Source organism: Natrix helvetica (genome assembly GCF_964273705.1).
Source record: "Natrix helvetica genome assembly, chromosome: 1".
Lineage (NCBI taxonomy): Eukaryota > Metazoa > Chordata > Lepidosauria > Squamata > Natricidae > Natrix > Natrix helvetica.
In genome coordinates this window covers 107,961,316-107,987,929 of record NC_138548.1, presented here as the reverse complement: position 1 = coordinate 107,987,929, position 26,614 = coordinate 107,961,316, and the positions used below count along the sequence as shown (strand labels likewise).

The 26,614-nt window shown below is 40.1% G+C and overlaps 2 protein-coding genes across 2 annotated transcripts in view; one reads left to right on the top strand and one right to left on the bottom strand.

Moving 5' to 3' along the window:
* Window positions 1–6,228, top strand: part of TSG101 (tumor susceptibility 101) — a 33,141-nt gene extending 26,913 nt beyond the window's left edge. The window contains exons 8-10 of the mRNA XM_081955129.1: window positions 990–1,192; window positions 3,969–4,208; window positions 5,768–6,228. Of these exons, the coding sequence (XP_081811255.1) occupies window positions 990–1,192; window positions 3,969–4,208; window positions 5,768–5,857 (533 nt within the window). The 3' untranslated portion in view covers window positions 5,858–6,228. The remainder of the gene's footprint in view (window positions 1–989; window positions 1,193–3,968; window positions 4,209–5,767) is intronic.
* Window positions 6,229–9,942: 3,714 nt separating this feature from the next.
* LOC309381485 (L-lactate dehydrogenase A chain) lies at window positions 9,943–24,787 on the bottom strand. The gene is made up of 8 exons (XM_081932536.1): window positions 24,631–24,787; window positions 21,889–22,023; window positions 20,577–20,694; window positions 18,139–18,312; window positions 17,438–17,611; window positions 12,836–12,953; window positions 12,389–12,512; window positions 9,943–10,650 (listed from the first exon to the last, which is right to left on the bottom strand). Exons 2-8 carry the CDS (start codon window positions 22,012–22,014, stop codon window positions 10,486–10,488), a joined length of 999 nt encoding a protein of 332 aa, XP_081788662.1. The 5' UTR covers window positions 22,015–22,023; window positions 24,631–24,787; the 3' UTR covers window positions 9,943–10,485.
* Window positions 24,788–26,614: the final 1,827 nt, after the last annotated feature.

Genomic DNA, 26,614 nt, shown 5'->3' with positions numbered 1-26,614 from the left:
CAGCTAGGATGAAAAGAACATTTGTATAAAAATAAAGTAGGGTTTCTTTGTTTTCAGTATATAGCGCTCTTACAATTCTTTTAAAAAAATAACATCAAGCAATAATGATCAGTAATAGTCTGAGATAAGACACATCTTAAGTTTTCCTAATAAAAATTTCTACTTATGGTGTATTCACCAACATCGGAGTAATTCAAGTGCACTAGATGCTTATGAAGTTTGAATTCCTAAGAAAGGCCTGCTATTTTATTTAAATTTTTATTTTAAATTAATAAATATGTGGAAGCTTAATGAATCTTTTTTGCACTAGATGAAAGCTCCTAGAGAACTGGTTGAGGTTTTTATAACTCAGTTATAAACTATGATGAGATAATTAACCCATATTAAATTGGCCAGGGATCCATTTACAGGTGGTCCTCAACTTACGACCACAATTGAGCCCAAAATTTATGTTGTTAAAAAGTGAGAAATTTGTTAAGTGAGTTTTGCCCCACATTACGACATTTCTTGCCACAGTTGTTAAGTGAATCACTGCAGTTGATAAGTTAGTAACCTGGTTGTTAAGTAAATCTGGCTTCCCCATTGGCTTTGCTTGTCAGAAAGTCGCAAAAGGGGACCACATGGCTCTGGGACGCAGCAATGGTCACAAGTATGAATCAGTTGCCATGCACCTGAATTTTGATCACATGATCCTGGGAATGCTGGAAAGGTGGTAACTGTTAAAAAAGGGTCATAAATTACTTTTTTCAGTGCCGTTATAACTTTGAACGGTCACTAAATGAACTGTTGTAAGTCGAGGACTATCTGTATTCCTAAATGCATTGAAAGTTCACAGATATACCTTCTAAAGTATGACTTTTCCAAGTTAGCACGAGGTGGTATTCCTTTTGTGTTTTTTTTTCCCTTTAAAATATTCAGAGGTCATGCCTAAGGGTCTGTCTGAGGACATGGACAGCAGCACTTCTGTGACTGTGGTTTTTATTCTGCAGGTCCCAGCAGAGATGGCACAATTAGTGAAGACACTATTCGAGCTTCCCTTATATCAGCAGTCAGTGATAAATTGAGATGGCGAATGAAAGAAGAAATGGATCGTGCCCAGGCAGAGCTCAATGCCTTGAAGCGCACGGAAGAGGATCTGAAAAAGGGTCATCAGAAGCTTGAAGAGATGGTAACTCGTCTAGACCAAGAGGTGGTAAGCAGGAGAATATTCTTCCCTGAATAATTTTGGTTGTGCATTAGTGCCTCCCCCCCCCCCCCCGGCCCTTCCATCTACTACTACTGCGAGAGCATATCTTCATAATGGTAGGAAAGACAAATTGCAAAAAAAATATATCATGTGAATGTGGAATGTGTACATTTCTTTTTATTCATAATTTTAGATTTTAGAGATGTTGTAACTACATCTGTAGTTATTGACAAGCTCAGTGAAAAGGAAGGGTCATTTACTAAGGCATCTGGATAGAAATAAAATACTGTATTTTTCGGAGTATAAGACGCTCCGAAGTATAAGATGCACCTAGATTTTGGGGAGGAAAACAAGGGAAAAATACCTGCCTCTGCCTCCCAGCAATTTGCCTCCTTGCGGCAAACAGTACAGACAATATACACAGTTTGTAGTGTTATATTTCAGACTATGCATGTACAGATGCTGTTAAAATGTGCTTTCTGGAAGTATAGTTATTCTCTGCTATTTAAAAGAATAGCACTTTTTAAAACAATAGCACTGGGCCTCTTCAGATCAAGCATTTATTTTAAAAAGCTTCTTCATTTGTCAAGTTGTCTAGAACAATAATAAAGCAGTCTTTAAAACATAAGTCTAATAATTTGAACATTCTATAGGGATTTATAGTTGTTGACTTACCTCCTTGCAGCAACAGCCTGATTAGCACAAGAAAAAAATTCTGCCTCCCATCAATTTGCCATGTGGAGCAAACAGTTTCACTTTCAATTTCTCCTGATCATCAGCTGTTAGAGGCTGCAGGGATTGCTATAGCTTATTGAAGCCTCCGTTTGCTGCAAAGAGGTAAATTGCTGGGAGGCAGAGGCCAAAGGGTGGGGGCCGGTGGGGGCCGGTGGGTGGGTGGGGCTACATTTGGTGTATAAGACGCACCCAAATTTTCACCCTCTTTTAGGGGGAAAAAAGATGCGTCTTCTATTCCGAAAAATACGGTACTTGGTCTGGGAAGCAAACATGCCCTTTGAAAGAGATTCTATCTCTCTTATGCTTATATGCTTTTCCTTTTACATTTCATCATGTAAATCTATATGTTGTGGTTGCATTTGGAATATTGTTGCAGTTCTTTATCTCATCAGCAGTGATGGATAGGTTGAACATAGGTAACACCCATGTTCTGTGAACTGGTTACCACTTGGCTTTCGGATTGGCCTCCAAAGTGCAGGTTGTCATTTCCAAAATCCTTCACGGCAAAGGGCCTAGTTACCTGAGGAACCATCTGTTTCCTTTGAACTCTGCCTACCCAGTAAAATCTGATGGATCTAACTCACTCCTGCTCCCCTCAAGTAAGCAGTATCACCTAGCAGAACTGAGGAGGCAGGCCTTCTGCATTGCAGCACCTGTCCTCTGGAACAACATCCCCTTGGAAATTCACATGAGCACTCTCCCCAATTTTTAAAGTTCTTTGAAAAGGGGCTTCTTGTTCGTTTTTTAACTTTCCAATGGAGATTAGACTTTTATTTATAGTTAAGCCATCACAAATTGTTAGAGTTGCATGGACTGGTAATCTGATTAATAAATAAATCTCAAAAATGATATTATTGAGAGGATAGAATGGAGCAGAATTATAGGAACAATCTCTTGTAGTAGAGTTAAGCTCTACTCAAACATCTGTAGGATGTAGAAATTAGGTTAAATGGATATTGTGCAGTCTTATTAAACAGGGAACTTTTACATACATAAAAATGTATTTTACAATCTGGCAAATCTTGGAAGGAAGCACCTGAGCATGTGTTGTTATAAGAAGGTAAGCTGAAATAATTTTTGCTTGATAAGATGCATGTGATTTACTCTGAATCTGAAGGAGCAGTTTTTAATTATTTGGGGAGTTCACATATGTGTAATGAAACAGTGACACCATCAAAATGGGCAGGTCCGGTGGGGAAAACGCACTATTCCTAAACAACGGCTTGAGCACAAAATGAAGTCATGACAAGCAGTTACGGAAATTAAATCATACTTAATTATTAAGAAGAGCATTGAAAATTATTTTTATAATAATATGTATTTATAGAAATATATGATAGGCCAGACTGTTGCATTTCAGAATGACTACTGTAATATTGGAAAAAAGTAGTCAAATCACAAATGTATTTGAGATCTAGAGTAATATCTAGTGAGTAAGATGAATAAAAGAATTTATGATAAAGGCTTATAAAATTACAAGGGCATTGAGAAAGTTAATTGACTATTCATTTTCTTATTTATATATTATACTTGAACCTAATCTTGGTAAATTAATGATAAGTGATTCAAGGTAGATTCAGTAATATATAGTTAAGATTATCAGCAGCAAGTAAAAAACATTATAAGCCATTTTTAAGAATAGTGGCAATATGCATGTGGCTACCGGTCTGTATCGCTACTGAATCCCAAAGGAAAATAGTTAATGTAGGAAATACAGGATTTAATTCAAATCTATTAAGTCTCTTCTTAATTCCCTTGGGCTATTTTATATCACTAATTGTGTTGACAGCCAGTGATTATAGATACCAGACTAGAAACTGGGATGACTTTGGCTAGTTAGTCTGTCTCAACCTTGGGAAAAAGTCAATGGCAAACCAGTTCCCAAAATGTTGCCAAGAAAACTGCAGGGACTTGTCTAAGTGAAGACTCACTCAAAGGAACAGCAACCCCAAAAAAGTACAATACTCAGTAGATGAAGGTGAAAAGTGAAATTTAGAGTGTCAATTTTAAATGGATATAAAATCATTTTACTGTCTTGTCTGTCCAGGCTGAAGTTGACAAAAACATCGATCTCCTGAAAAAGAAAGATGAAGAGTTAAGTTCTGCCTTGGAAAAAATGGAAAGTCAGTCAGAAAACAATGACATAGATGAAGTTATTGTTCCTACCGCACCACTTTACAAACAGATACTGAACTTGTATGCGGAGGAAAATGCTATTGAAGATACCATCTTTTATCTGGGGGAAGCACTGAGACGTGGAGTTATAGACCTTGACATCTTTCTCAAGGTAGTTTTAATGAAATATTCAAATATACACGAATATACTGGCCCTTCCACTTGTCTACCTTAATTCTGAACTTTAATGCTATTTAGTAAATGTGATATGCAAATGCAGATTTTTCTTTTCCTGATCTAATATAGTATGCAGGCAGCAATTGAAGACCCACCATCCACATGGCAACTACAAAGATACAGTACAAGCATATGCTGTGATTCTTGCTCTGCATTTCATCTCTTTGTTTAGTTTCCTCTCTCCCACATTTATCTTTAGTTTTTTTCAACTAATTTACTTTGCAATTGATTTTTCCACCAGTATTCTGCCAGTAATTAATTATCTGCTCCTGGTTATTCAGATTATTATCTTGCTACTTTTCAAAGGGATCCGTGTGTATACACTGAAGTTCCAGAGAGGTATCTTATGAATCTGGCTTGTCTTGGCTTGTCTTCTCTGTTGGCCTCTCCCACTTACTTTTGTTGAATAAAATAAAGCTCTCTCAACAGTGAGATCTAGGAAGAGAAGAAATGGAATCACCAGAGCAAAATCAGTAGAGTTCTTTGCAGTTCACTCATATATACTTCACAGCAACACCATGCTTTATAAAAAAAAAGCATCTTCTGTTCTTTGTGTATTATCGCTGATGAGCAGAGGTAGTACAGTCAATTAAAGACAAGGAAATAATGGATTTAGGTACCTTTATATAATACATCTCTCAATCATGTTTTCTATAATTGGGACTACAGTTTCCAGAATTCTCTAATAATACAACCAGTTATAATCCCTGCTTCATTAAGTTAGTACTTTCCAAATTGGTATTTGAAAACACTGTTATATTATTATGTTAATTTTTATTATTCAGGTAGTCACTGACTTACATTGTTTAATGACCATTTGAAATTACAGCAGCACTGAAAAAAGTGAGTTATGACCATTTTTCACACTTATGACTGCTGCATCATCCACATGGTCACATGATCAAAATTTGGATGTTTGGCAACAGGTTCATATTTATGACGGTTGCAGTGTCCTGGGGTCGCTTTTTCTGACCTTCTGACAAGCAAAGTGAATGGGAAAGCCAGATTCATTTAACAACCCTTGTACTAACTTAACAACTGCATTAATTCATTTAACAACTGCAGCAAGAATGGTCGTAAAATGGGGCAAAACTTACTTAATAACTGTCTCACTCAGCAATAGAAATTTAGGGTCAATTGTACTCGTAAGTCGAGGACTACCTGCATAGAAATGATCCACATTTACATCATATAGTGCCTTAGAATATCGTCCGATTTCTGCTAATTAGATCAGCTTCCTGTTGATTTTATGGCTTTATCAATATGTATAATATAAAAGGTTAGTAAAAACCTCCATATACATTGTGGAAAGCTAAGCCTCCTGGAAATACTGGGAAGTAAACTTAAATCCATTTTATTTTGACCGGTTCTTTTCAAAATCAAAATCTGGATATTTATTTCAATAATGGAGTAATTGGTGATCTCAAATATATGTGTCTATCATGTTTATCAGTCTTGTGCGATTTATCCTCGACCTGTTTTACTTCTTTTCAGCACGTCCGTCTCTTGTCCCGCAAGCAATTCCAACTGAGGGCACTTATGCAGAAAGCAAGAAAGACTGCAGGACTCAGTGATCTCTACTAATCAACGGCATGAGAAAGTGTAGTAGGGGCCAAATGGTCATATTCTGAGTTTCCTTTGAATATGTAGGTGGAAAAAATAAGTTATTATATCATTCAATTGTAAGATATTTTGAATGGATAATATATTTTTCTTTCTCTTCTTTTTGGTAAGGACTAGCTTTTATGAATGCACTTTCAATTTTCTGTAAACCTTTTGCATTGATGGACTGATGGCTAAATAAAATCCATTGCATAACCTTTTTTCCTTGTGCTATAGGTATTTGTGCAGTGAGCATGTCTTTCTTTTCGTTTAACATCTGCAGAATATAGTTGAAATTGTTATCTGTGTACTTCTAAGATCAATTTGTAATAAAACCCTAGAAGATAGCTGGAGGCTAAAATGTCTTTTACATTATTTAAAAATTGTTGTATGAGCTGATCTATTTGCTTGTTTAATAGACACTTCTTAGCTTAACCATAACACTTTCACTTCTCCCCTATTAAACCATAAATACTGTATGTTTTCTCATTGTTAAATCACCTATTCTTTTTTAAATCAGATTAATTCTTTAGGATGTCTCTTAAAATGTGCCATTAATTTAATGAATTAATAACAAATTTGATGATGGTGATTACCTTGAATTACTTTAAAGGAGAACTATAATCAATAAACCAATGAAAATAGATAGATTAATGCACTATTAGCTATGATAGAACTCTGTGAAGCAGTATTCTTATGTCATAGGAATCCTACATACTTTGATTCTCCCATATTCAACGTTGACCTCTAAAGCCTCTGGAATTGATTTTATAACAGGGATAATTTTTTTGTTTTGCCATCAGTCTCACATATTAAAAAATAACCACATTCATACACTAAAAAAACCTTTCAAACAATAAAAATTATTAAGACTGTGGAAAATACCATCTCTTAGAGTGAAATACAATACAATAGCAGAGTTGGAAGGGACCTTGGAGGTCTTCTAGTCCAACCCCCTGCTTAGGCAAGAAACCCTATACTGTTTCAGACAAATGGCTATCCAACATCTTCTTAAAGACTTCCAGTGTTGAGGCATACACAACTTCTGGAGGCAAGCTGTTCCACTCATTAATTGTTCCAACTGTCAAGAAATTTCTCCTCAGTTCTAAGTTGCTTCTCTCCTTGATTAGTTTCCACCCATTGCTTCTTGTTCTGCCCTCAGGTGCCTTGGAGAATAGTTTGACTCCCTCTTCTTTGTGGCAACCCCTGAAATATTAGAACACTGCTATCATGTCTCCCCTAGTCCTCCTTTCTCTTAAACTAGACATACCCAGTTCCTGCAACCGTTCTTCATATGTTTTAAGTCTCCAGTCCTCTAATCATTTTTGTTGCTCTTCTATGCACTCTTTCTAGAGTCTCCACATCTTTTCTACATCGTGGTGACCAAAACTGAATGCAGTATTCTACGTGTGGCCTTACCAAGGCAATTCAACTTACTAACAATGTAGTCCTTTAACAGGCTCTAGCCCACTAGTACCAGATCCCCAGCATAATGATGCAGCCATGTCTTCAGACCTTTACTAAAGGCCAGAAGGGCTGGAGCTATTTTAAGTTCTAGGGGAAAGATGATCCAAAGGATGGGCATCAGGGTAGGAAAAAGCTCTCTTCCTGTGTCCTGTCAGATGACATTCCTTCATGGATGAGACCTATGACATACCCCTCATGCTGGATTTGATGGGATGGGCGTCACTTAGTGAGGAGGTTGCCAGTCCCAATTGTGGTCAGTAAGTGAGGACTACTTACTGTATAAATCAGGTGGGGAGGGGGGAGAGAATAGAAGCACCACCCCCATCCTGAATCCTCCAGAAGTCATCCCTAAACACACTATGCCATCTTGGAAGCTGTAACTTGTCATTAATTGAACTTCAAAAGGAGTCCTTTGAAGTTGTGCACCTACGACTACCTCAACAAAATGGGAAGTTTGCAGCTGGATGAAACCTAAACCAGTTCTATTACATCCATCTTACAACCTTTTGAGGAGAGGATGGGCTGTTACTGCTTCAAGGCAGGGCAAATCACCCCCTCCTGCAGAAAAGCATTCACTACTGCTTAAATCCAACATGAATATAAAAAACAGGTGGCAGAATTCGCAGCAGCAAGGAGCTTCCGCAGGACCAACCAGCTGAAACTCCCCTGGTAACCAGGCAAGATCATACCTCAATAATTTCCATAGGTCCTCCTCAGCTGGCTCCAGCTATGAGTTGATTCCAGCACTTTATCTGCTAAATTCATATAACAACAATGAATTACTGGTAAATAGCTTTTGTTTTTAATAATCGTTTGAAATAATGTCCTGTAACTGATTCCAAAAGTTAAACCATGGTTTTAGACAAAAAACAACATCACTAAATTTAATATTTTAGCTTCCCACAATATCAGATAGGAATAGGGATCAAATATGTAATGTTTTATTAAGTTTCCTCAGTAAGAGCATTGGGATTTGCAGAGCTGATTAAACACAAGCCATTATGGTGATGTGTAAATTGTGTGCATGCTTAGTCTGTTTTGTATTTGCAAATATTGATGGTTGTATCCTCAGCTTGCTATTCATAATATTCTTTTAAGATCAGCTTGGAATTCTTCACCTATGTATTGCATTAGTCCCTGTTACATAGGTATTATTCAGATCATGCTAATTTATGAACTGTAGCAGCATGCAAATTCTGTTGAATCGCAAACAAATCCTTGCATATATCTAGGAATACTAGGAGTGCCATTGTAAGTATCGTGTTCTGGTTGAGACCACATATATAAAAATGTCAATTTAACTAGTGGAAAATATTTCTCAACCAATCCTAAAAAAGAACTAAAGCTTTTTCTTTCCCCTGCTTCAAGCAAATATGGATTTAGTATATTGTCAAAGGTTTGAGTTCCTTTCTGCTGAAACCAGGAACGCTACGCTTATTTACTATAGTACTTAATTTTAAATGGGTTTGTACTTTTTCCTGAAGCTTCCTGCTGATAACTGTATAATCCAAGTATCATTTAATGCTTCAGCACAATGAAATTCTATTGGGAGGGCAGCATGGCTCTGTAATTTAAGAGCATTTGATACCCATCAGCCATGGCTTTGTTTGGACAGCTACATAGACCATTTTAAGTGTTTTATTATTAATTAAAAATTGCCACCCATCTCGCCACAAGGCAGATGCTTTTATAATAGAATTTCCAATTGAGCCATATCCAGAATTTGGCACAAGATATTTTTGGGCACCCATGCTGTTGAACAATATGAATTCGTCTAGTCTTCCACTGTTCAATGTGTAAATGAAACGGCTGCAGGCCATCAACATACATCTTTATTTTCAATTGCGGCATGGTTGTTACTCAGCGAGCGATGCGGTAACCTAGAGGTGGAGCTCTCACCTCACAATCAAGAGGCTGTGAGTTCAATCCTAGGTAGAAGCAGATATTTCTCTCTCTGAACACATTGAGATTTTATCTGCTGAATATAACTCTGTATTGGCGACAGGAAGGGCATCCTGCCAGTGAACCTTCTGCCCAATTCAGTTGCCCAGACTCCACCCCGCAAGGGATTATGGGGTCATTAAAAGACGATGATGATGGTTGTTACTCAGCCCTTCTAGAGTAGGCAACTGTTATGCCATGGTTACACCCCATGTTGACCATCATAATGTGCTTTATCTTCACAACTGTGGCTTGTATCCAATCCCAGCAATTAAAAAAATGCATTGGTTGAAATTTTCTTACAGAACATAATTAAGGTTTTGATGTTACTTCTGAAGCCCTAAACATTTTACAATCTTTTCCATTACCAATGCATTTGACTGCAAGAAGGTCGTTCCTGAGGTTCCTAGGCTGTCTCAAGAGAATACAATCTTTTTGGCACGTAGGAATCAGCCTTTTCAGGTAAGCCTCCTCAGCAATGGATACATCCAGTCCGCACTCCTGGCATCCAGAAGGGTTCATCCATTTCATCAAATGTTTCAGTTTTAACTGTTACTAATTTTTGGCACTAGTTTTAGTTCATTTTCAAAAACGATGTTAGATATTGTCTTGAGCACTTGCCAGAAGCGTGGGTGCGTATGAAATAAATGAAGGCAGACAAAAGTAATTGATGTTTATTTTGCTCTTTTGGGCTGGTACTAAAGCTAGACAATTGCATCAATTCTAAATGTTGCATGCACAGTTCCCAAAGGAGAGTACAGTGAGTTCTCTTGAAAAATATACACAAAGACCTGAAGCACTGACATTTACCTTTCCTCTGTAGTGGAAATTTAAGTCACCTGTCAGCAGAAAATATTGGTCAGTGAATTTGCCTATCATTTTTGACAGCAAAATCTTTGGAAAACCAAGTAACTTATTTTCTGATCTGATGTTAACTGGGAAAAAGCAGGATAATTTCATTTAGTAGTGTTAAGTAGATGCTGGATTGACTGTCCCTTCATAAAACTAGATTATGTTCCTATTTTGGTCACAGATCAAGATAGGAATCTTGCAGCTTCTGTTTCTAAATGAGGAAGAGGAATTTTGTTATTTAACCATTGATGCTTCAAATACATACTTGTAAAGGAATTGTCTCATTTGAAAAGTGCAAATAACCATCAACTAAGGCCTGTTTCACATTAGTAAACAGCAAAGAGACAGACTTAAAACTGAAGCTCCTTTTGGATTCCCCACAGTGTCTCCGCACTCTTCTTCAATTTATTTTCTTCTTCAGTCTTCAGAGTCATTTTGATCACATCTGTAATGCCTGAAGAGCCCAGAATGCATGGAACACTTAGGAAGACGTCATCTTTAATTCCATGCATACCCTGGAAAGATAAAATATTTATGGCCATGAAATACCACTTTTCTTTAAATATAATGGACATTTTATCATCACTGGAAGAAATTAGACAAAGCCACATAATTTATAGGGAGAAATATTCTAAAAACCTTCAGATAAAACAGGTGAAATTATTATGTGGGCAGTGTTTGGACTAAAAACTCCTATGAGGGAGATGAGCAGTTAAACTTGACGCGTGCATGCTCACACACACACCCCTTTGATACCAATTTGCTTGAATAAAAAGAAAAATTGAAGGGCGTATGTTTTAAGATCACTGACATACACAGGAGGAGACAGCAAAAACAGTCAAAGACGGTAGCTGCAGCACAGTAGTCAAACCCAGCCTATTTGTATGTGTGTCTGTACAAAAGACTTCTGCAGCTGCCATGTTGCCCATTTTGAAATCCATACTGCCAGCAGAACTATCTGAAATCATTAGAAATGGGAAGCCTGTTTGAATTTGTCTAAGGGGGGACAGTAGTCATCTGACTGAGGTTGAAAAGACACTATAAAAATGTACTTTTTGACCAGAAATAGAAACAATGAGAGGGGCTCATATTGAGTTCTTCTCTCCATCTTTAGCTGAACTCTCTTGGGGGAGAACTGCAGAACCAGGCAGCCACTATTAAGTTCCCCACCCTACTTCCCACCTTGGAAAGTTATCCTTACACCAGGGAACATCTTGGGAAGACAGGGAAGGCAGGGTTCATTAATGTACTGGCCTTTTGGGAAAGAAGCAGAGAATATGCTGTCGGGATTGTCTGATCAACAGGCTTTTGCAGTTACAGCCGCAAGAGGGCTCTCGAGTATCCCAGAAGCAAACTTGCCCTTTTTGCTTGATTGCCTCCTTAGGCCTTGTAAGCACAGCCTTCCCAGATCCCTAGAGTTGCCCTTTCAGAATTGGGTTTTGCAGTATAAAAAAATAGCCGACTTTGCCTTATCCGTTCAGATCAGACCAAGGAACAGAATGCCAACAACCTCCCTCTGAATTTGCCTGAACCTTAGGAGAGAACCACGATCATGTGACTGAAAGGTATCCAAGCCTTTCTTCCTCTTCCCCCTAACCTACCTGCTTTCTCTACTTTCCTGCCCCTCCACATTCTACCATGATTAAACATGAGCTATCTTTTTGGTCCCTCTTTTCTCTTTCTGAAATCCCAAAGGAAGCACAATACCCCCTCTCTTCCTCTACATATTCAACAGACATATATTACCCCCCAAAAAAGGGGGGGCTTCTATTACTCTATTCCCAAAAACCTGCATGCTACCCATTCTTACTCCTAAGGATTGTTTGCTGCTGCGTTTTTTTCCAGTACTGCTTATATGCTTTCCCCACTGAATGTTATTTCTACAGTGATAGCTACTTTGTCTTCCGTGACTGTTCTTTTCCCCATTAAGTGCTTCATTAATGTCTTCTCCCTTCGGATTGCTATTCCCTCACCACATTATTATTGCAAAGGCTATTTTTCCCCGCTGCATGTATGTCTTTCATTGCTCTTTCTCTGCCTTCGCTGTGCTGTTTCTCAACAAAATCCTGTCTCCTTCTGAAGTATGCAAGAGTGGTGTTTTTGAGGTCCATATTCACTCTGGTATGTGTAGAATATTTCAGATCTTTAGTCTTGCTTGCATTCCAATTCCTGCTGGATCCAGGATGTTGGAACTGAATTGTGGCTAAATACGCAAATTATGAAACCATAATGACTTAATGAGTAGTTGATTACCTTCACCATTGTAGAAATTGGATGTACTCTCCTTAAATTCTTCATGATGGTTTCAGCCAGATCAGCCACAGACAGACCAATTGCCCATGATGTGTATCCCTTCAGCTTGATCACCTCATAAGCACTGCAATAGATTACTACGTTAAGATTGGTCTGCAAAACTATGGCAGCACTCATGATGTTGCTAGGAAATGATCTAAAACACAACAAACTAGTTTGCAAATTAAACCAATGGTTTCAGATTGTTTAGTTCTGAAATACAAGTACTTCAGACATATATAAAAAGATAGTGCATGCCAATAAATTCCAACATATGTTGGAATGTTTGGGTCTTATAATACTTGTGGAAGTACCTAAGTCTGTGATTATATTTTATCACAATGTGATTATATTTTATCGCACTGCATGTTTTGTATGATTCTTAGCCACATAAATTTGAAGTGTTACCTGTCCACCACCTGTTTGTGGACTTCCTTCCAGTTCTCCTTGTCTCCATCAGTACCCATTTCAGGATGCAACTCTTTTAGGGAGACACCAGCAACGTTCACACCACTCCAGACAGGCACTGAATAAAAAAGATTTTCCAGGTTATTCACACCTTCAAAACACAATCACATTATATTTACAAAATTATATGGTTAGCGTAAAAAAGCTACCACTTTAATTCTCCCACACATGAACCTCAAGGAAAGCTCTGAAACAAGTGAAAATGGATGAGCTGGTTCCGAATATGGCCTTTATTCTAGTAAGCAATGAAGATCCATTTACGGTAAAGGAACAGCTTTGAGCCTTTGACCTGGTTAGAAAAAGATACTGGATTAGCTCCAGATAATCAGGACCAAACCTACCCTCATTTTTGAATGAACAAATTTGGCAGGAAAAGAAGTGAGTAAATCTTTAACAGCAGCTCCTTTTCATACTGACTTACTGACCAATCAGTGCCTCTTTATTGTGGACCTTGGATCTTTTTTCGAACATAACTGGAATTAATGTGAAGCTCCTCCAGCTTTTATACCTTTGCGCAGACATATTTCGTTCTCTTAAGATGGTCAAGTACTCTCATTTTCTTTGTAAATTCTGTACCCATGTTTCTCAACCTTTATCCTTACCTTCAGAACACAAGTTCCTTGTATAATTAATAAGTGACTAGCCTTATGGAATGAGATAAATCCCCGAGCTTCATCCTCCTCAGAATCAGATTAATTAATCAGTTTAATCCTTTTAATGAAGTCCAAACATACTGACATAACTGATTTTCTTACAAAGTCAGGGCAATTATATAGAAAATAGTTTGGACGTGGTAAGCAAGCTGTGAATAGTCCTCTCTGCTTCTACAGCTAGAATTTGGCTTGGACACTATGTACTATGTATAATTTATCCTGCAGGGTTTGTGGAACAGCAAACACTGCTCCTTTCAGGCATAGGAAACCTGGGAACAGATTTAAAAAGTTGGGTATTATATTTCTGATCTTTTATTTTTGTTTAGTTTACTGGATGAAGCAGAATTTTGTAGCAATTTTATCTTGATCCCAAAATGAAAAGGAGCCTGAGCAATTAATGCAAATGCATGAGATCTGACTAACATTTTCCTGTTAATTTTATTGGAATGGAGGACTGGCAAAAATGGACTAGGAGAAGTGAAAACGATCCAATACTGTATTCCAAAGCAAGAATGATTAACTAAGTATTTCCTTTATTATGTCCTTAGTTTTTGTTTAAGAGTAGCTAGCCAAGTATTTTGTAATATATGACATAGAGGTAGGTAGTTATTGTATCACAAAGTGCAAAGTAAAGCAAACCTTTCTGTGTACAGGGTTACACAACTGCATGAAGAATAAACTATCAATGCCTAATGTAACACCATAACATTGAGAACAGATATTCCTGGGCCTTTGTAAGAAATCTCAAATTTTATCAAATGGTCTATTGCAGGGGTCGGAAAACTGAAACACTCAAAGAGCCATTTGGACCCGTTTCCCAAAGAAAAGAAAACACCAGGAGCCACAAAGGTCCTAACCGGAAGCCGCCTGTTCAATTCTGGAGCTGACCGGAAGTTCAGTTCCCCCACCATAGAGTCTCCTCCTAGAGTGGCGTACTTTTTGTTCTACCTGTCATAACCGAAAGCCCTATCAATTGTGGAGACAACTGGAAAACCATCCCCTTGCCAAAGAGTCTTCTCCTGGCGCACTGTGCTTCTCTCCTCCTCCCGCTGGAAGCTCCTCTCAAAATTGTGGCGCCGACCGGTGACGGAGCTGCAGCAGAGGGAGGAAAGAGCCACATGCGGCTCCAGAGCTGCAGTTTGCTGACTCCTGGTCTATTGGATTCAACTATGAAAATTCCTCACCTACAATAAAGATAGGACATTCTACAAGGAGTAACTGTCTCCTACTGTTGATGCAAGACTAGAAACTTCTGACATCTCTTTTAGCGAAGGAGCCGCCTTCGTAGTTTGGGAATAGCAAACTAGAAAGAGAGCTCAAAGAGGAAAACATGAAACACACAGGAACAAAGAAGGGACATGACACACTAAAGACCTTCATAGTATGTCCAGTGAGCTATTTTTCCGTAACAAGGCATTCTATAGTAAAATGTACTAGAGCTGCCTCTAGGCCTGGGAATCCTAGATCCTTGCCCTGAACTACTTTCTGCAGCATTGTTTTGCCAAAGGAGACTTCAGCCAAAGCACAAGCTTTCAGTGCTTTATTAAGGAAGATACAAACCTGCTAGTGGAAAGGGCCATAATTTTTCAGAAGGCAAAGTTGTTCTGACTATTATAGGCTACTTACATGCATGTCTTGATCCACGAGGACATGGTCACAAATAACCTGTGGCGGAGGTGGGCGTCACATAATTTAATAACTGGTTCGCCCAGAATCAAAAATGTGAGCGCACGGGATAGCACTGGGGCAGGTGGGTGGGCCCAGCCACTGGCCGTAACTACCAATTCGCCCAAACCAGTCCGAACTGACTGAAGCCCACCCATGCCCTGTGGCCCAGGTGGGGTTTTTGGAATGGCACTAAATCTGAATTCTTGCTTTGCCCAGATAAATCTAACAACTCACCTATTGTGCAGGTTTACTGCAATAACTAGATTTGGAGACTAGGGCAGAGGGGAGTATTTTTTTCTGGCTCTACTGAAAAATCAAGTTCACCTTATTCATGAACTTCGGGTCTCAGTAGAGAGTGGATAATCAGAAATCCTTCTTGTGCCTAATTGCTGAGATTTTGGCCTGAAGTTATGAGAATTTATAAATATCACCTCCCATGCCTGGTGCTCCAAGGTTGAGTCATGGAAGGGTTCAAATAAGATTTGGTCTGTATGGATTTACTGTCCTCAGCTGATGAACAGTGCTACTCAATCTCCAGGCACATCCTTTGCAACCAAAATGGTTCAATCTCCCTTGACTCAATGTGTCTGATGATGCTAAAAAACTCCCCCGTTAGGATGTCAAGTAGGGAAACAGGTCTAAGAACCCTGGGCCAATTGAGAACTATTACTCGCAGCTCCACTGTCTTGCACTAGTCCCAGAAACCTAGGGAATTAGTGGGAATGGAAATATACAATGGGTCTTAAGGCCAGATGGTGTCCAGAGTCTGGTTTTCACTCCAGTAAATTGAAACAAATATATCTATGGACAACAAATTGCTATCTTTACGCTTGGCAGGTATATTGGGAGGTCTACTGAGCTTATAGGAGGTATGTAAAGAAAAAAGAAAGGAAAATCCAGTGTTAAGAGAAAAAAAAAGAAAGGAAAACAGAGTAAGGTGCTGTAGATCTTCCAAAGTTGAGGGAATTTTTGACAGGCTAGTGTTCCCTGTAAAGCAATGCAGTGATGGAATTGGAAAGTTGATATATCTTTCCATTGAAAGAAATTTCAGCATCTTTTCAGCTATTCCATATGCAAAATGTGCTGGCTGTGCTACAGGAAAATCATCTATCACAACGGGTGTAAAAAGTGCTAGTCTGGGTTCTTGCACCACGTTAAGGAAAACAGTAATACAATTAGGTGTTATGAAGATGACCTTCCCCTATAGTCTGCAAGTAATTTTTTATATACTTTTTAAATACTCTATGCTATGCATAAAGGTAAAGGTTCCCCTCGCACATATGCTAGTCGTTCCCAACTCTAGGGGGCGGTGCTCATCTCCGTTTCAAAGCCAAAGAGCCAGCACCGTCCGAAGACGTCTCCGTGGTCATGTGGCCGGTATGACTAAACGCCAAAGGCGCTGTTACCTTCCCACCAAAGATGGTCCCTATTTTTCTACTTGCATTTTTACATTCTTTCGAACTGCTAGGTTGGCAGAAGCTGGGACAAGTAACGGGAGCTCACTCCGTTACACGGCGCTAGGGATTCGAACTGCTGACCTTCTGATCGACCAGCTCAGTGTCTTAGTCACCGAGCCACCTCATCCCTATGCTATGCATACAGATTGTTAAATTAGTTATTGTGAGCTATTACACTGATTTCTGTGTAGGATGGCCAGGGGGTCAAATACGACAAACTGTAAAAAAAAAAAAAAACCACCCCAAGCTTTCCTTTATAAAAGTCCAAGAGTCTCTTACAAGATTTATTTCGAACTCCCATGTTATGAGTATAGAATTCAGATTGATAGAGTTTGGCCTACTTGGATTACAGAACTGACCTTTTCTGAACAGAACTAAAAGTCAAATATAGCTCATCTAGTGTTACCTTCATGTAGCAGGGCAGGGTAGATTAACTTTTATATTGAGAAGGGAATAGAGAAAGCTTCCTTTAGGTTTGCTCAGCATGTAAATCTTACATTTAGAAGCCAATGTACTTCTAGTACAACAGAGCTCTGGTTAGATTAAAAGGAGTTTGTTAAAATTTTACACCCCCACCCACCAAGAATATGAAAGAAGTTGGAAGGTTTCAGGTGCAGGCCAGCAAATAGATTACACAACAGAAGCTTCTACAATCTTGGGTTCTTTCATAAAACGTTGCAAATCTGCAACTTTTTCCAGAATAATTTCTCCATTCTGCTTAGTATGTAATTAGGCTTAATGCCAAGAGCAAAATTATTGCTTACCGCTGGAATCCCCATGCTCTCCAATAATCCAACTGTGGCAGCTGAGAGGATGGATACCCAGTCTGTCACCCATCAGATGGCGGAAACGGGCGGAGTCCAGATTACAGCCACTTCCAATAACACGGTGCTTAGGAAAGCCACTGATTTTCCATGCCACATAGGTCAGAATATCCACTGTTGATTTAAAAAAAAATTGGAAAACACTTGCCATATTAAGGGCAGAAACGGTGGAGAAAGATTGCTAATCCTTACAGAAAATTAGCAGATTTTGTCTCCAGATCAGAATGATAAATTAGACAGATTGGTCCATTTATTTTCACCTGTACGTAGGGACTTCTCAATGATGAGAAGATAGCAATAGCCATAGCACTTAAGACTCATTTACCCCCCCCCCCCATAGTGCTATACAGCACTCTCTAAGTGGTTTGCGGAGTCAGCCTATTGCCCCCAACAACCCGGGTCCTCATTTTTAGCAACATGCCCAAGACTGACTTCCAGTCTCATTATGAAGAAAGGTATTGCTACATTTGTACTGGACCTGACAGATGTTTGCAAATAAGTACAAAAGTGGATTTAGTTTCTGCAAGAGAAAACTCAAAATTTCTTTAAATTCCCATCAAAGGAACGTATGTCCGTCTCCCGTTAAAAACCCTGGACAATAAACAATAGACCGTAAACATTCAGAAAAGGAGATGGCCAACCTGGATTGGAAACAACAAGCAGCTTGCAGTGTGGGCTGTACTTGACAATATTGGGAATGATGAATTTGAAGATATTCACGTTACGCTGAACCAGGTTAAGACGAGATTCTCCTTCTTGTTGACGAGCTCCAGCAGTGATGATGACCAATTTAGAGTGTGCAGTCACTGCATAATCTGCCAAACAAGAAATTGTATGTTCAACATACATTTCAGCATCTGCCTGTGCAATGGATGAATCGACTGCACGAAACCTTTCATGTCAGAGAAAAAATGGCCTATAGATCGAGAGATGCAAAACTACTAAAAGGGAAAGAGATGCCCTATGGTGACAATTTATTCATTTAGATTTACAGGTTGCAAATAAGTAGCGACATCAGCCTTCCTCATCCTGAGCTCTGTACATTTTGGGACTTTAGAATCCAACACTGCTGAAAGTTGATTGAGGATAATTACTTTATGTGTTCCTAAATGTATCCAAGAGGAAGGATAAACTTGTCTTCAGGCATCCCCAAATTCTCATGATTGCAAGAATGCTCAAGTTTCCGGGTTAAAAAAAAAAGCATGTGGGGTAAAACAAAACTTTAACTATCCCGTTATTTAGTTATTTATTTTTGCTAGCTCTTTTCAAGCAGAGTCAGTGAAGGGCCCCAGGCTCTTCTCTAGCCTCAGAGGCAGAGCTATAATTAATCCAAACCCATAGTTCTTGGGTTTGACAAAAATGATACTGACAAGGGTGATGGAGATAGCTTGCCATGAAATGCTATGACCTACATTGCTAATACAGGCAAGGCTGTGATTAAATGAAGCAAAAAGAAAACATCAATTTAAAACAGTAGCCTGCTCTATTCAGTAGTTAGTTCAATGCTCTTTAGAATTCTGATTTGTGAATCTCTGTTTTTATTTTATTATCTGCCCCATAAATCCATGCGCTTAGTGGCAGCACATTTTGTGTGTCGGCCAAAGACCATTCTGGGGCCAAAATGTCTATTTCTAAACTTAGCTTGATATCTTTTCTGGACATGCACCAAGTTTTTTAACCCTTCTTGATTTGTCCAGTGTTCAATGTCAGATTATGTTCTACACTCTTTTAATAGCCTTCCGGAGCTAGAAGCAAGGATCAATTTATACACTTCCCTGTTTTTCCTCCAAATTTCTCACATCTAAGACTAGCCAAGGAACCAACTGAAAGCTGTATCTCCCAGCTAATATAACCTTTATCAGGTGAAGTCATATAGTATATGTTCTTCACCCATAAACCAGTCCAACATGATCTCACTTTTCTGAATAGCTGTAACAGGAATCAGTTAATATAACAAAGAGCCACAGGCAGGCGCTGATGTATACAATCAACATGATGCCAGTCAGCTTGCATATGACTCTGCACTTTTTCAAGAAGGAAGGCCAGGTGGCTAAAGAATTTTAAGAACCAGCCTGGAAGGTTATGATGATGTAGAAAGAGTATTAAGATCTTTCCATTTTAAACCTAAAGTAATGAAGGGGAGCGGTCTGATTCGATCTGCAGTAACCTGAAAACAAAATGGCTTCTCCATTTTGGCTTTCTTTTTGTATAATAAATGATATATTGTATGTCATGTGTTGTTCATCTGAGGTTGTACTTATTTATAAGAACTGCTAAGGACTAGATTTTTTAAAAAATTATGACTTGTTGTGTAAAACCATAGAGCTCAAAGAGGGTATGCTTTCTTTTTCACATGACTGTGTTCTAAAAACTTCTTTTTGCTTATCTTTGATAATGAATGAAAAAAGTTACGTCAGTCTGATTTGGCTACAATCCATTTATTCCTTTTTGTAATCATGGCAGTCTGACTACAAAACCATTTAATGGAACAATGGAGAAATGAACTTATTTTGTTTATTGGAGATTGTTTCTGCCACTATAGCCAAAAGAAGAGCAGGGGGAGGGGAAAACTGAGGCTAAGAGTTCTGCCATCAGGAGAGAGCAATAGTGAAGTGCGTCTGTTTTTAACCATTCTGGAAAACCAAGTGAGAAGGATCCAAATTTAATAATTGCTCTAAGTCAGGGGTGTCCAAACTTGGGAACTTTAAGACTTGTGGACTTCAACTCCCAGAATTCCCCAGCCAGCCATGCTGGCTGGGGAATTCTGGGAGTTGAAGTCCACAAGTCTTAAAGTTCCCAAGTTTGGACACCCCTGCTCTAAGTAATCCCACTAAAATAACTATTAGACATGATTAACTTTTCCAAAACTGTGGTAATAGATATACCATGTGATATAGGATTCTACCCATGTTGGTATTGTATTAGTGTGGGTGGGTGTTATCATACCAAGAGCTATCTTAGCAAAAAAGGAATTGTATTGGTTCCCATGGCGAAAGTCCCATTCACTCTAGGAAATATCAGATATTGCCACTTCCCTAAAGCAAAAGAGGGTTTCTGTAACATAAAAAGATTATATAACCTTTGCCAGAGACGATCTTTGGTGTTTTGAGAAAGAGGCTGCCATGCTGAAGATCCAACATCTCTCCCTTCAGCTTGTCCTCCACAACATCAACAAGAGCAAGTTCATCAGCCAAGTCCTAAAAAAGGGTCAAATGTTAGAGAGAGTGTGTGTGGGGGCATCCCACATATTTTTAATGACCTAACAATGGCGCATTACATTCTCTGCAGCTCTTACCTAGGTAGTGAAATGCAGTACCAAATGTGATCTATCACTTTCCTGGGCAAAGCCAGGAGATTTACTGAGTCTTCAATAATCTCTCATGGATGGCTTATCAGATCAGAATTATTCGTCCAATTATTAGTCTTTCCCAAAAGCCAACTTCACAAAATTATATTCAAGAAAAACTTGTTAGAAACTACCCTGAGGGAACAATAAACAATAATAACCTCCCCCATTATCCTCAACATCCAGAAACCTAAATCAAGGCCTGGGGGGAAGAATGATGTTTTAGGGCTCACTTGAAGGCAAGTGAATAAATCTCCAAAGGGATGATGTCCCAGGGGGCAGATGCTGCAACATGGTGGTCCCATTTCTTGGGTCCCACTAGATAACATCGCTCATAGGATATATCCTATATAAGATGATTTTTGGTACAAATATTGTTGGTTAAACTCAGATCCTTCCAGTAGGATTAATTCTAGTAACTTAACATTAATATTTTCAACAGAATGAAAAGCTTTTTATCCACAGATCTATTCACCTAGGCAGACGGGACTGGCTTTTTAACATTTCAACATTTCAAAAATAAATAATACAACAGATATATGATAATACAATTACAAATTATGGACTTTGGGGTTCGTAAATATGGTTAAAACTATTTATAATGACCAATCGGCAAAAGTGATGGCAAATGGTGATATGACAGAAAAAATGGCCATCAGGAAGGGAACTGGACAAGGATGCCCGTTATCCCCGTTATTATTCATATTGACATTAGAGATTTTGAACAGAAAGATAAGACAGAATAAAGAAATAAAAGGAATGAGAATTCAATTGCCTTAAAGAGCATTTTTCTCTCAGTTGCATTAAAAATGACTAACATGTTATGTTACCACTGGTCTTATTAATGCTATGTGACCTCAAATGGGTCACAGCACTCTTGAAGGAACAGAGACAGATTAGAAGCAGACATTCTGGTTTAAAGATATTGATTACCTCTGTAGCGCTCCCAATCTACGCTTTGGATCCACAGGAGCCGTCTATTTCAAACAAATTGCAAAGATGCAAAATACTGCAAAGTGCACTCTGCAATTCAGACAGCACTTACCTTCATCAAAATACTTATGGCACAAGCCATGCCAACTGCACCAACCCCAACCACAGTGATTTTGTTGTGGGCATGTTCGTGTTCTTCCTTATGGACATGTTGAATTAGTTTTTCTTTGAGAGACATCTTGTAACACTGGAAGAAAAAAAATTGATAAGAAATTCCTTATATTACATTTCTCATTTGCTTGTACGGTACTATTACATTTGCTGTCAAGAGTTCATTTCTAGCCTCATCTCTGCACTCAGATATTTTATGTCCCCACATTCACATATATTAATTTAATTCTGGAAATGTGCCAGAATTGGCTTATTTTCAATTTGGTTTTTACCAGATTTTCTTTTCACAAAAAACATGGATGCAACAGAACAAAAGGACGGGAATGAGGGTCAAGGAGCATGGTCCTCATTGACCATGGAAGCTGTACCATCTTCAACAGGAGGTCCATGTTGAATTTGTTCTATAGTCCCCTTGAGGCATGTCTTTGATCACAGTGATTTCTGAAGCAGCAGCACAATAAACTGCATAGTCAACATTTTACTCTTTCTAATCTTAGGATCTGGCAAGAGCAGCCTTAGGAGAGGCATTATCCTATGGCTTGTTTTCAACTTGCACATTAAGACACAAAATTTAGATGGCGACTGGAAAACTCACAGAGATGGGACCTATATAAACAAAAGCAGTGAAAACAATGTATGGTTTTGCCTTGGGCAAACTGCACTATGGACATAAAGATCACGGACAGTATGAAAGTGATTGTTTGAAGTTAAAGTCCAGAAAGTCTGTGGCTGGGAAGACAGTCTGGTTCAGGGTACAATCTGATACACAATTTCACTCAGGCACATGAACTCCGGTGACCCTGCATAGTGATCAAACTAAAAAGGTCATCTTACATCTTTGCATTTGCACAGTTTTGATCACTCTTTGGAAGCTGTACTTTTCCACAAGGGGGCCCTGGGAAAGTCTGTTTCTCAGTGCATCGGATGGGGCAGCTGCAATAGTAATATTGGAAACAGCTGAGACTATCTGGCTCCACTAAGCTTCCAGCAGGAAGGACAAAGCAAGCCAGGATATTTTGTAAATATCAGGAGGTAGAAAAAAATTGTTTCATTATGTACAGTAGGAAGATTATTCTACACAGCATGTGGTTTTTAACCCCTGTGTAAGACTTGCTTCTCTTGTTCAGCATTCCTGCGGGGCCATATAAATTAATTGTACTATCTCCCGCGGCGCTGCTCCAGGGTGCAACCGGTGAACAATTGCATCCAGCTATAGGGATGAAAGAAACCCACTTCGTCATGGAGCGATTCCTATACAGAGCCCCCCCTCCTCTCCCCTTTACTTTCCCTACTCTAAATTCTAAACCCCCGTCATTCTGAGACAGACAGTAAAATCAATGCAGCTCTCTGGGAAATGCCCCTAGGTTAAAGCAAGGAATCCACACAAGCTCTCTCCTCAATGCATTCCTGTTGCAAAGAGGAGGGGAACCACCATTGTCCTGGAGACAAAGGGGCCTTGGAGGATGAGACCATGAGTTTGCATAGGAAAACTAAATGCCTATGGAGATTCTCCGCCATCCACATGGTTGTCCCAAAGGTGTTTTTTTTTCCCAAGGGGCAGCTGAACTTTCTGGTTTTTCTTTCTCATCCAAGAAGTTTCTTCCGTTCTGACTGGATGTGATAATAAATATAAACCCCTCCATTCCCCACCACCCAGCCAGAGCTGAAGACGCTGATACAGAGAGTTACTCAGGGCAGAAGAGTCTGGCGACTGCAGAATAACAGTTGAAAGGGACCTCGGAGGTCCTCCAGTCCAACCCCTGCCCCCAGCTCAGTCAGAAAATCCTGTACCATTTAAGACAAATGATAGTCTAATCTCTGCTTAAAGGACTCCGAAGTTGGAGCACCCACAACCTCTAGGAACAAGTCGTTCCATTGATTGATTGAAGCGAAAGGTCTTCAAAGAAAAACCAGGAAGGTCCAGTTGCCAACACCTTTGGGACATGGGAAAACTAATTCCAGGATTGGCGAAGATGGAGCCAAGCCCCATTACCTCGCTCCGGAAGCCTGAAACCCCATTGCAAGGGACCAAGCCGAAGTGACCCCAGGCGACAAACGCAGCCTTAGAAAGGAAAGCCGGTTCTCGCCAGCCGATTTAAAAAAGATACGGCTGCGGGGGTGGCGGGGTTGCCGTGCTGCAATGAGTACCTCCATGCGGAGGCTTCCGTGGACAAGCCGACGACCCCGCTGCCTTTCCGGGACGCTGCAAAAGTTGCCTCCACGCCGCTAGGCTTAGCACTCCACCGGCCTCTCTTTCAGAACCACCAGTTGCTCTGATCCCTACAGGCCCGATCTGGTGATCCGGTCACCTTCCTCCCACTTACCATCCCTAAATCTCGAGGCTCCCCCCGCCCCCGCCCGAAGAGACTCGGGGCTCTCCGCCGTCCTTTACAAGGGGGAAGGAGGCCGAGGAAGGGAGCAATTCAGTAGCTCTCCCCAAGATTTGACCGCGAAACATTTCAGCCCTACGCTAACGAAAGCATCCCAATCCCATTCGGAAGGACCGCGTCCACGCTTTTTAACTCGTACGCGCGGGCATCGTTTCTGCGTGGGCGCGCATCCCCCTCCTCAACACCCCGCATCCTTCACCGCGGAGTAAAAAAAAAAATGCTTTTCCCGAGCGAAAAGCTCGAGTCTCCCAACCCCCCAATCCCCACCTCACGCCTCCAGCCCGCTCCCTTACCTGGTGGTCTATGCAAAAGCCCCTTGCAACCCCGCCAATTGCCGCTCCAGTACCGCGAGGCTGGGGAGGAGGCGGCAGAGCTTTTAACAGGGACTCCCACACGTGACCTGGGGAGGGCGGCCGCCGGGAGACGTGCCAAGATTCACGTCTGGCCTGAGGAGAGGCTCCCGGCCTCTGCGGGCTTCTCTTTCTCGCGGGTGCTTCGTAGTTGTTGCTGGGGGGGGGGGGGGGGCAAGTTGAGGCGCCCGGCCTCCAATGTCCCTCCATTCTACTGTACAGTGAGTCCTCCACTTGCAACAGTTCATTTAGTGACCGTTTCAAGTTGCAACGGCACTGAAAAAAGTGACTTATGACCATTTTTCACACTTTCGACCCTTGCAGCAGTCCCCCGTGGTTATGTGATTTACATTTGGATTCCCAAAGGTGCTTTTTTCAAGAGGCAACTGGACTTTCTGGTTTTTCTTGGAAGACCTTTCGCTGAAGAGCTTCTTGGATGAGCTGAAGAAGCTTCTTGGAGAAGCGAAACATCTTCAAAGAAAAATCAGAAAGTCCAATTGCCTCTTGGGGAAAAAAAGCACCTTTGGGACAACCCTGGATGCCTGAGAATCTCCATAGACATTTAGTGATACATTTGGATGCTTGACAACGGACTCACATTTATTACGTTGCGGGACTTGGAGTGATGTAGTCTCCTTTTGTGACAAGCAAAGTCAATGGGAAAACCAGATTCACTTAACAATCGTGTTACTACGGTAAGAACTGCAGTGATTCATTTAACAAATGTGAGAAAAGCCATCAAATGGGGCAAAACTCACTTCATAAATTTCTCACTTAACAACATAAATTGTGGTCGTAAGTTGAGGACTACATGTACTGTATCATCCAATCCCCGAGTATCTCTTAGGGTGGCAAAAAGAGGCAGACTCCGCATGTTTTCAGAATAAGGGACTGGAGTCAGCCTGGGCAATGTAGATGATAGTTCTCAGTGGACTACTGCCCATTACCATGCTAAATAATTATGCATTTTCCCCATCACTCCACTTAAGTGGATGAAGAAGAAAGCATTTTCAAATAATTTAGGCTAGTTTCTCAGTGCTATAACCTGAATTTCTTGCGTGTACTTCTGAGGTCAAGTTACATGTGTGAATGTCCTGTTCTTCACTATGTGTCTCTCCAATAGATAGAATTTTGGTCACCATATTATAGAAAAAGATGTTGAGAGATGCTGGAAATGTCTAGTTTAATAAAAAGGACTAGGGATGACATGATAGCAGTTACTTCAATATCGTCCCTTGCCTGGTGAAGGGAAAGCAGCAGATGGCCAGTGAAGAGAGGTGAAGAATGCATTTTCTTGTGCTCCCTTTTGTAGTATTGTGGCATGTGGGGGAGGGGTTCAGTGAGAGGGGGCTGGGATCTCCCTTTATGCTTCCCAGTGATAAAATCAAGCAACTCCTTTCTTGACCACTACAGGGCAGAATACATTAGTTCTGTTGCCACTCAGTGGTCCTGCAGATTTGTGCAATCTCTTATGTGAGCTCTAACTTTAGTTAAGAGTTAACTCACTGGAGAAGAGCCTAATGCTAGGAAAGATTGAGGGCAAAAGAAGGGGACGACAGAGAATGAGGTGGCTGGATGGAGTCACTGAAGCAGTAAGCAAAGGTAAAGGTTCCCCTCACATATATGTGCTAGTCGTTCCTGACGACTCTAGGGGGCAGTGCTCATCTCTGTTTCAAAGCTGAAGAGCCAGCGCTGTCCGAAGACGTCTCCGTGGTCATGTAGCCGGCATGACTAAATGGCGAAGGTGCACGGAACCCTGTTACCTTACCACCAAAGCGGTCCCTATTTTTCTACTTGCATTTTTACATGCTTTCAAACATGGTTGGCAGAAGTTGGGACAAGTAATGGGAGCTCACTCCATTACGCGACACTAGGGATTCGAACTGCTGACCTTTCTGATTGACAGCTCAGCATCTTGGCCACTGAG

Excerpts from the sequence above, each read along its gene's own strand:
- LOC309381485 (XM_081932536.1), bottom strand. The coding sequence starts at position 22,014 with ATGTCTCTCAAAGAAAAACTAATTCAACATGTCCATAAGGAAGAACAC. Across the intron at positions 20,695-21,888 it reads CCATAAGTATTTTGATGAAG|GACTTGGCTGATGAACTTGC; the intron begins GTAAGTGCTGTC and ends ACCCTTTTTTAG. Across the intron at positions 18,313-20,576 it reads AAAGATCGTCTCTGGCAAAG|ATTATGCAGTGACTGCACAC; the intron begins GTTATATAATCT and ends CTTGTTTGGCAG.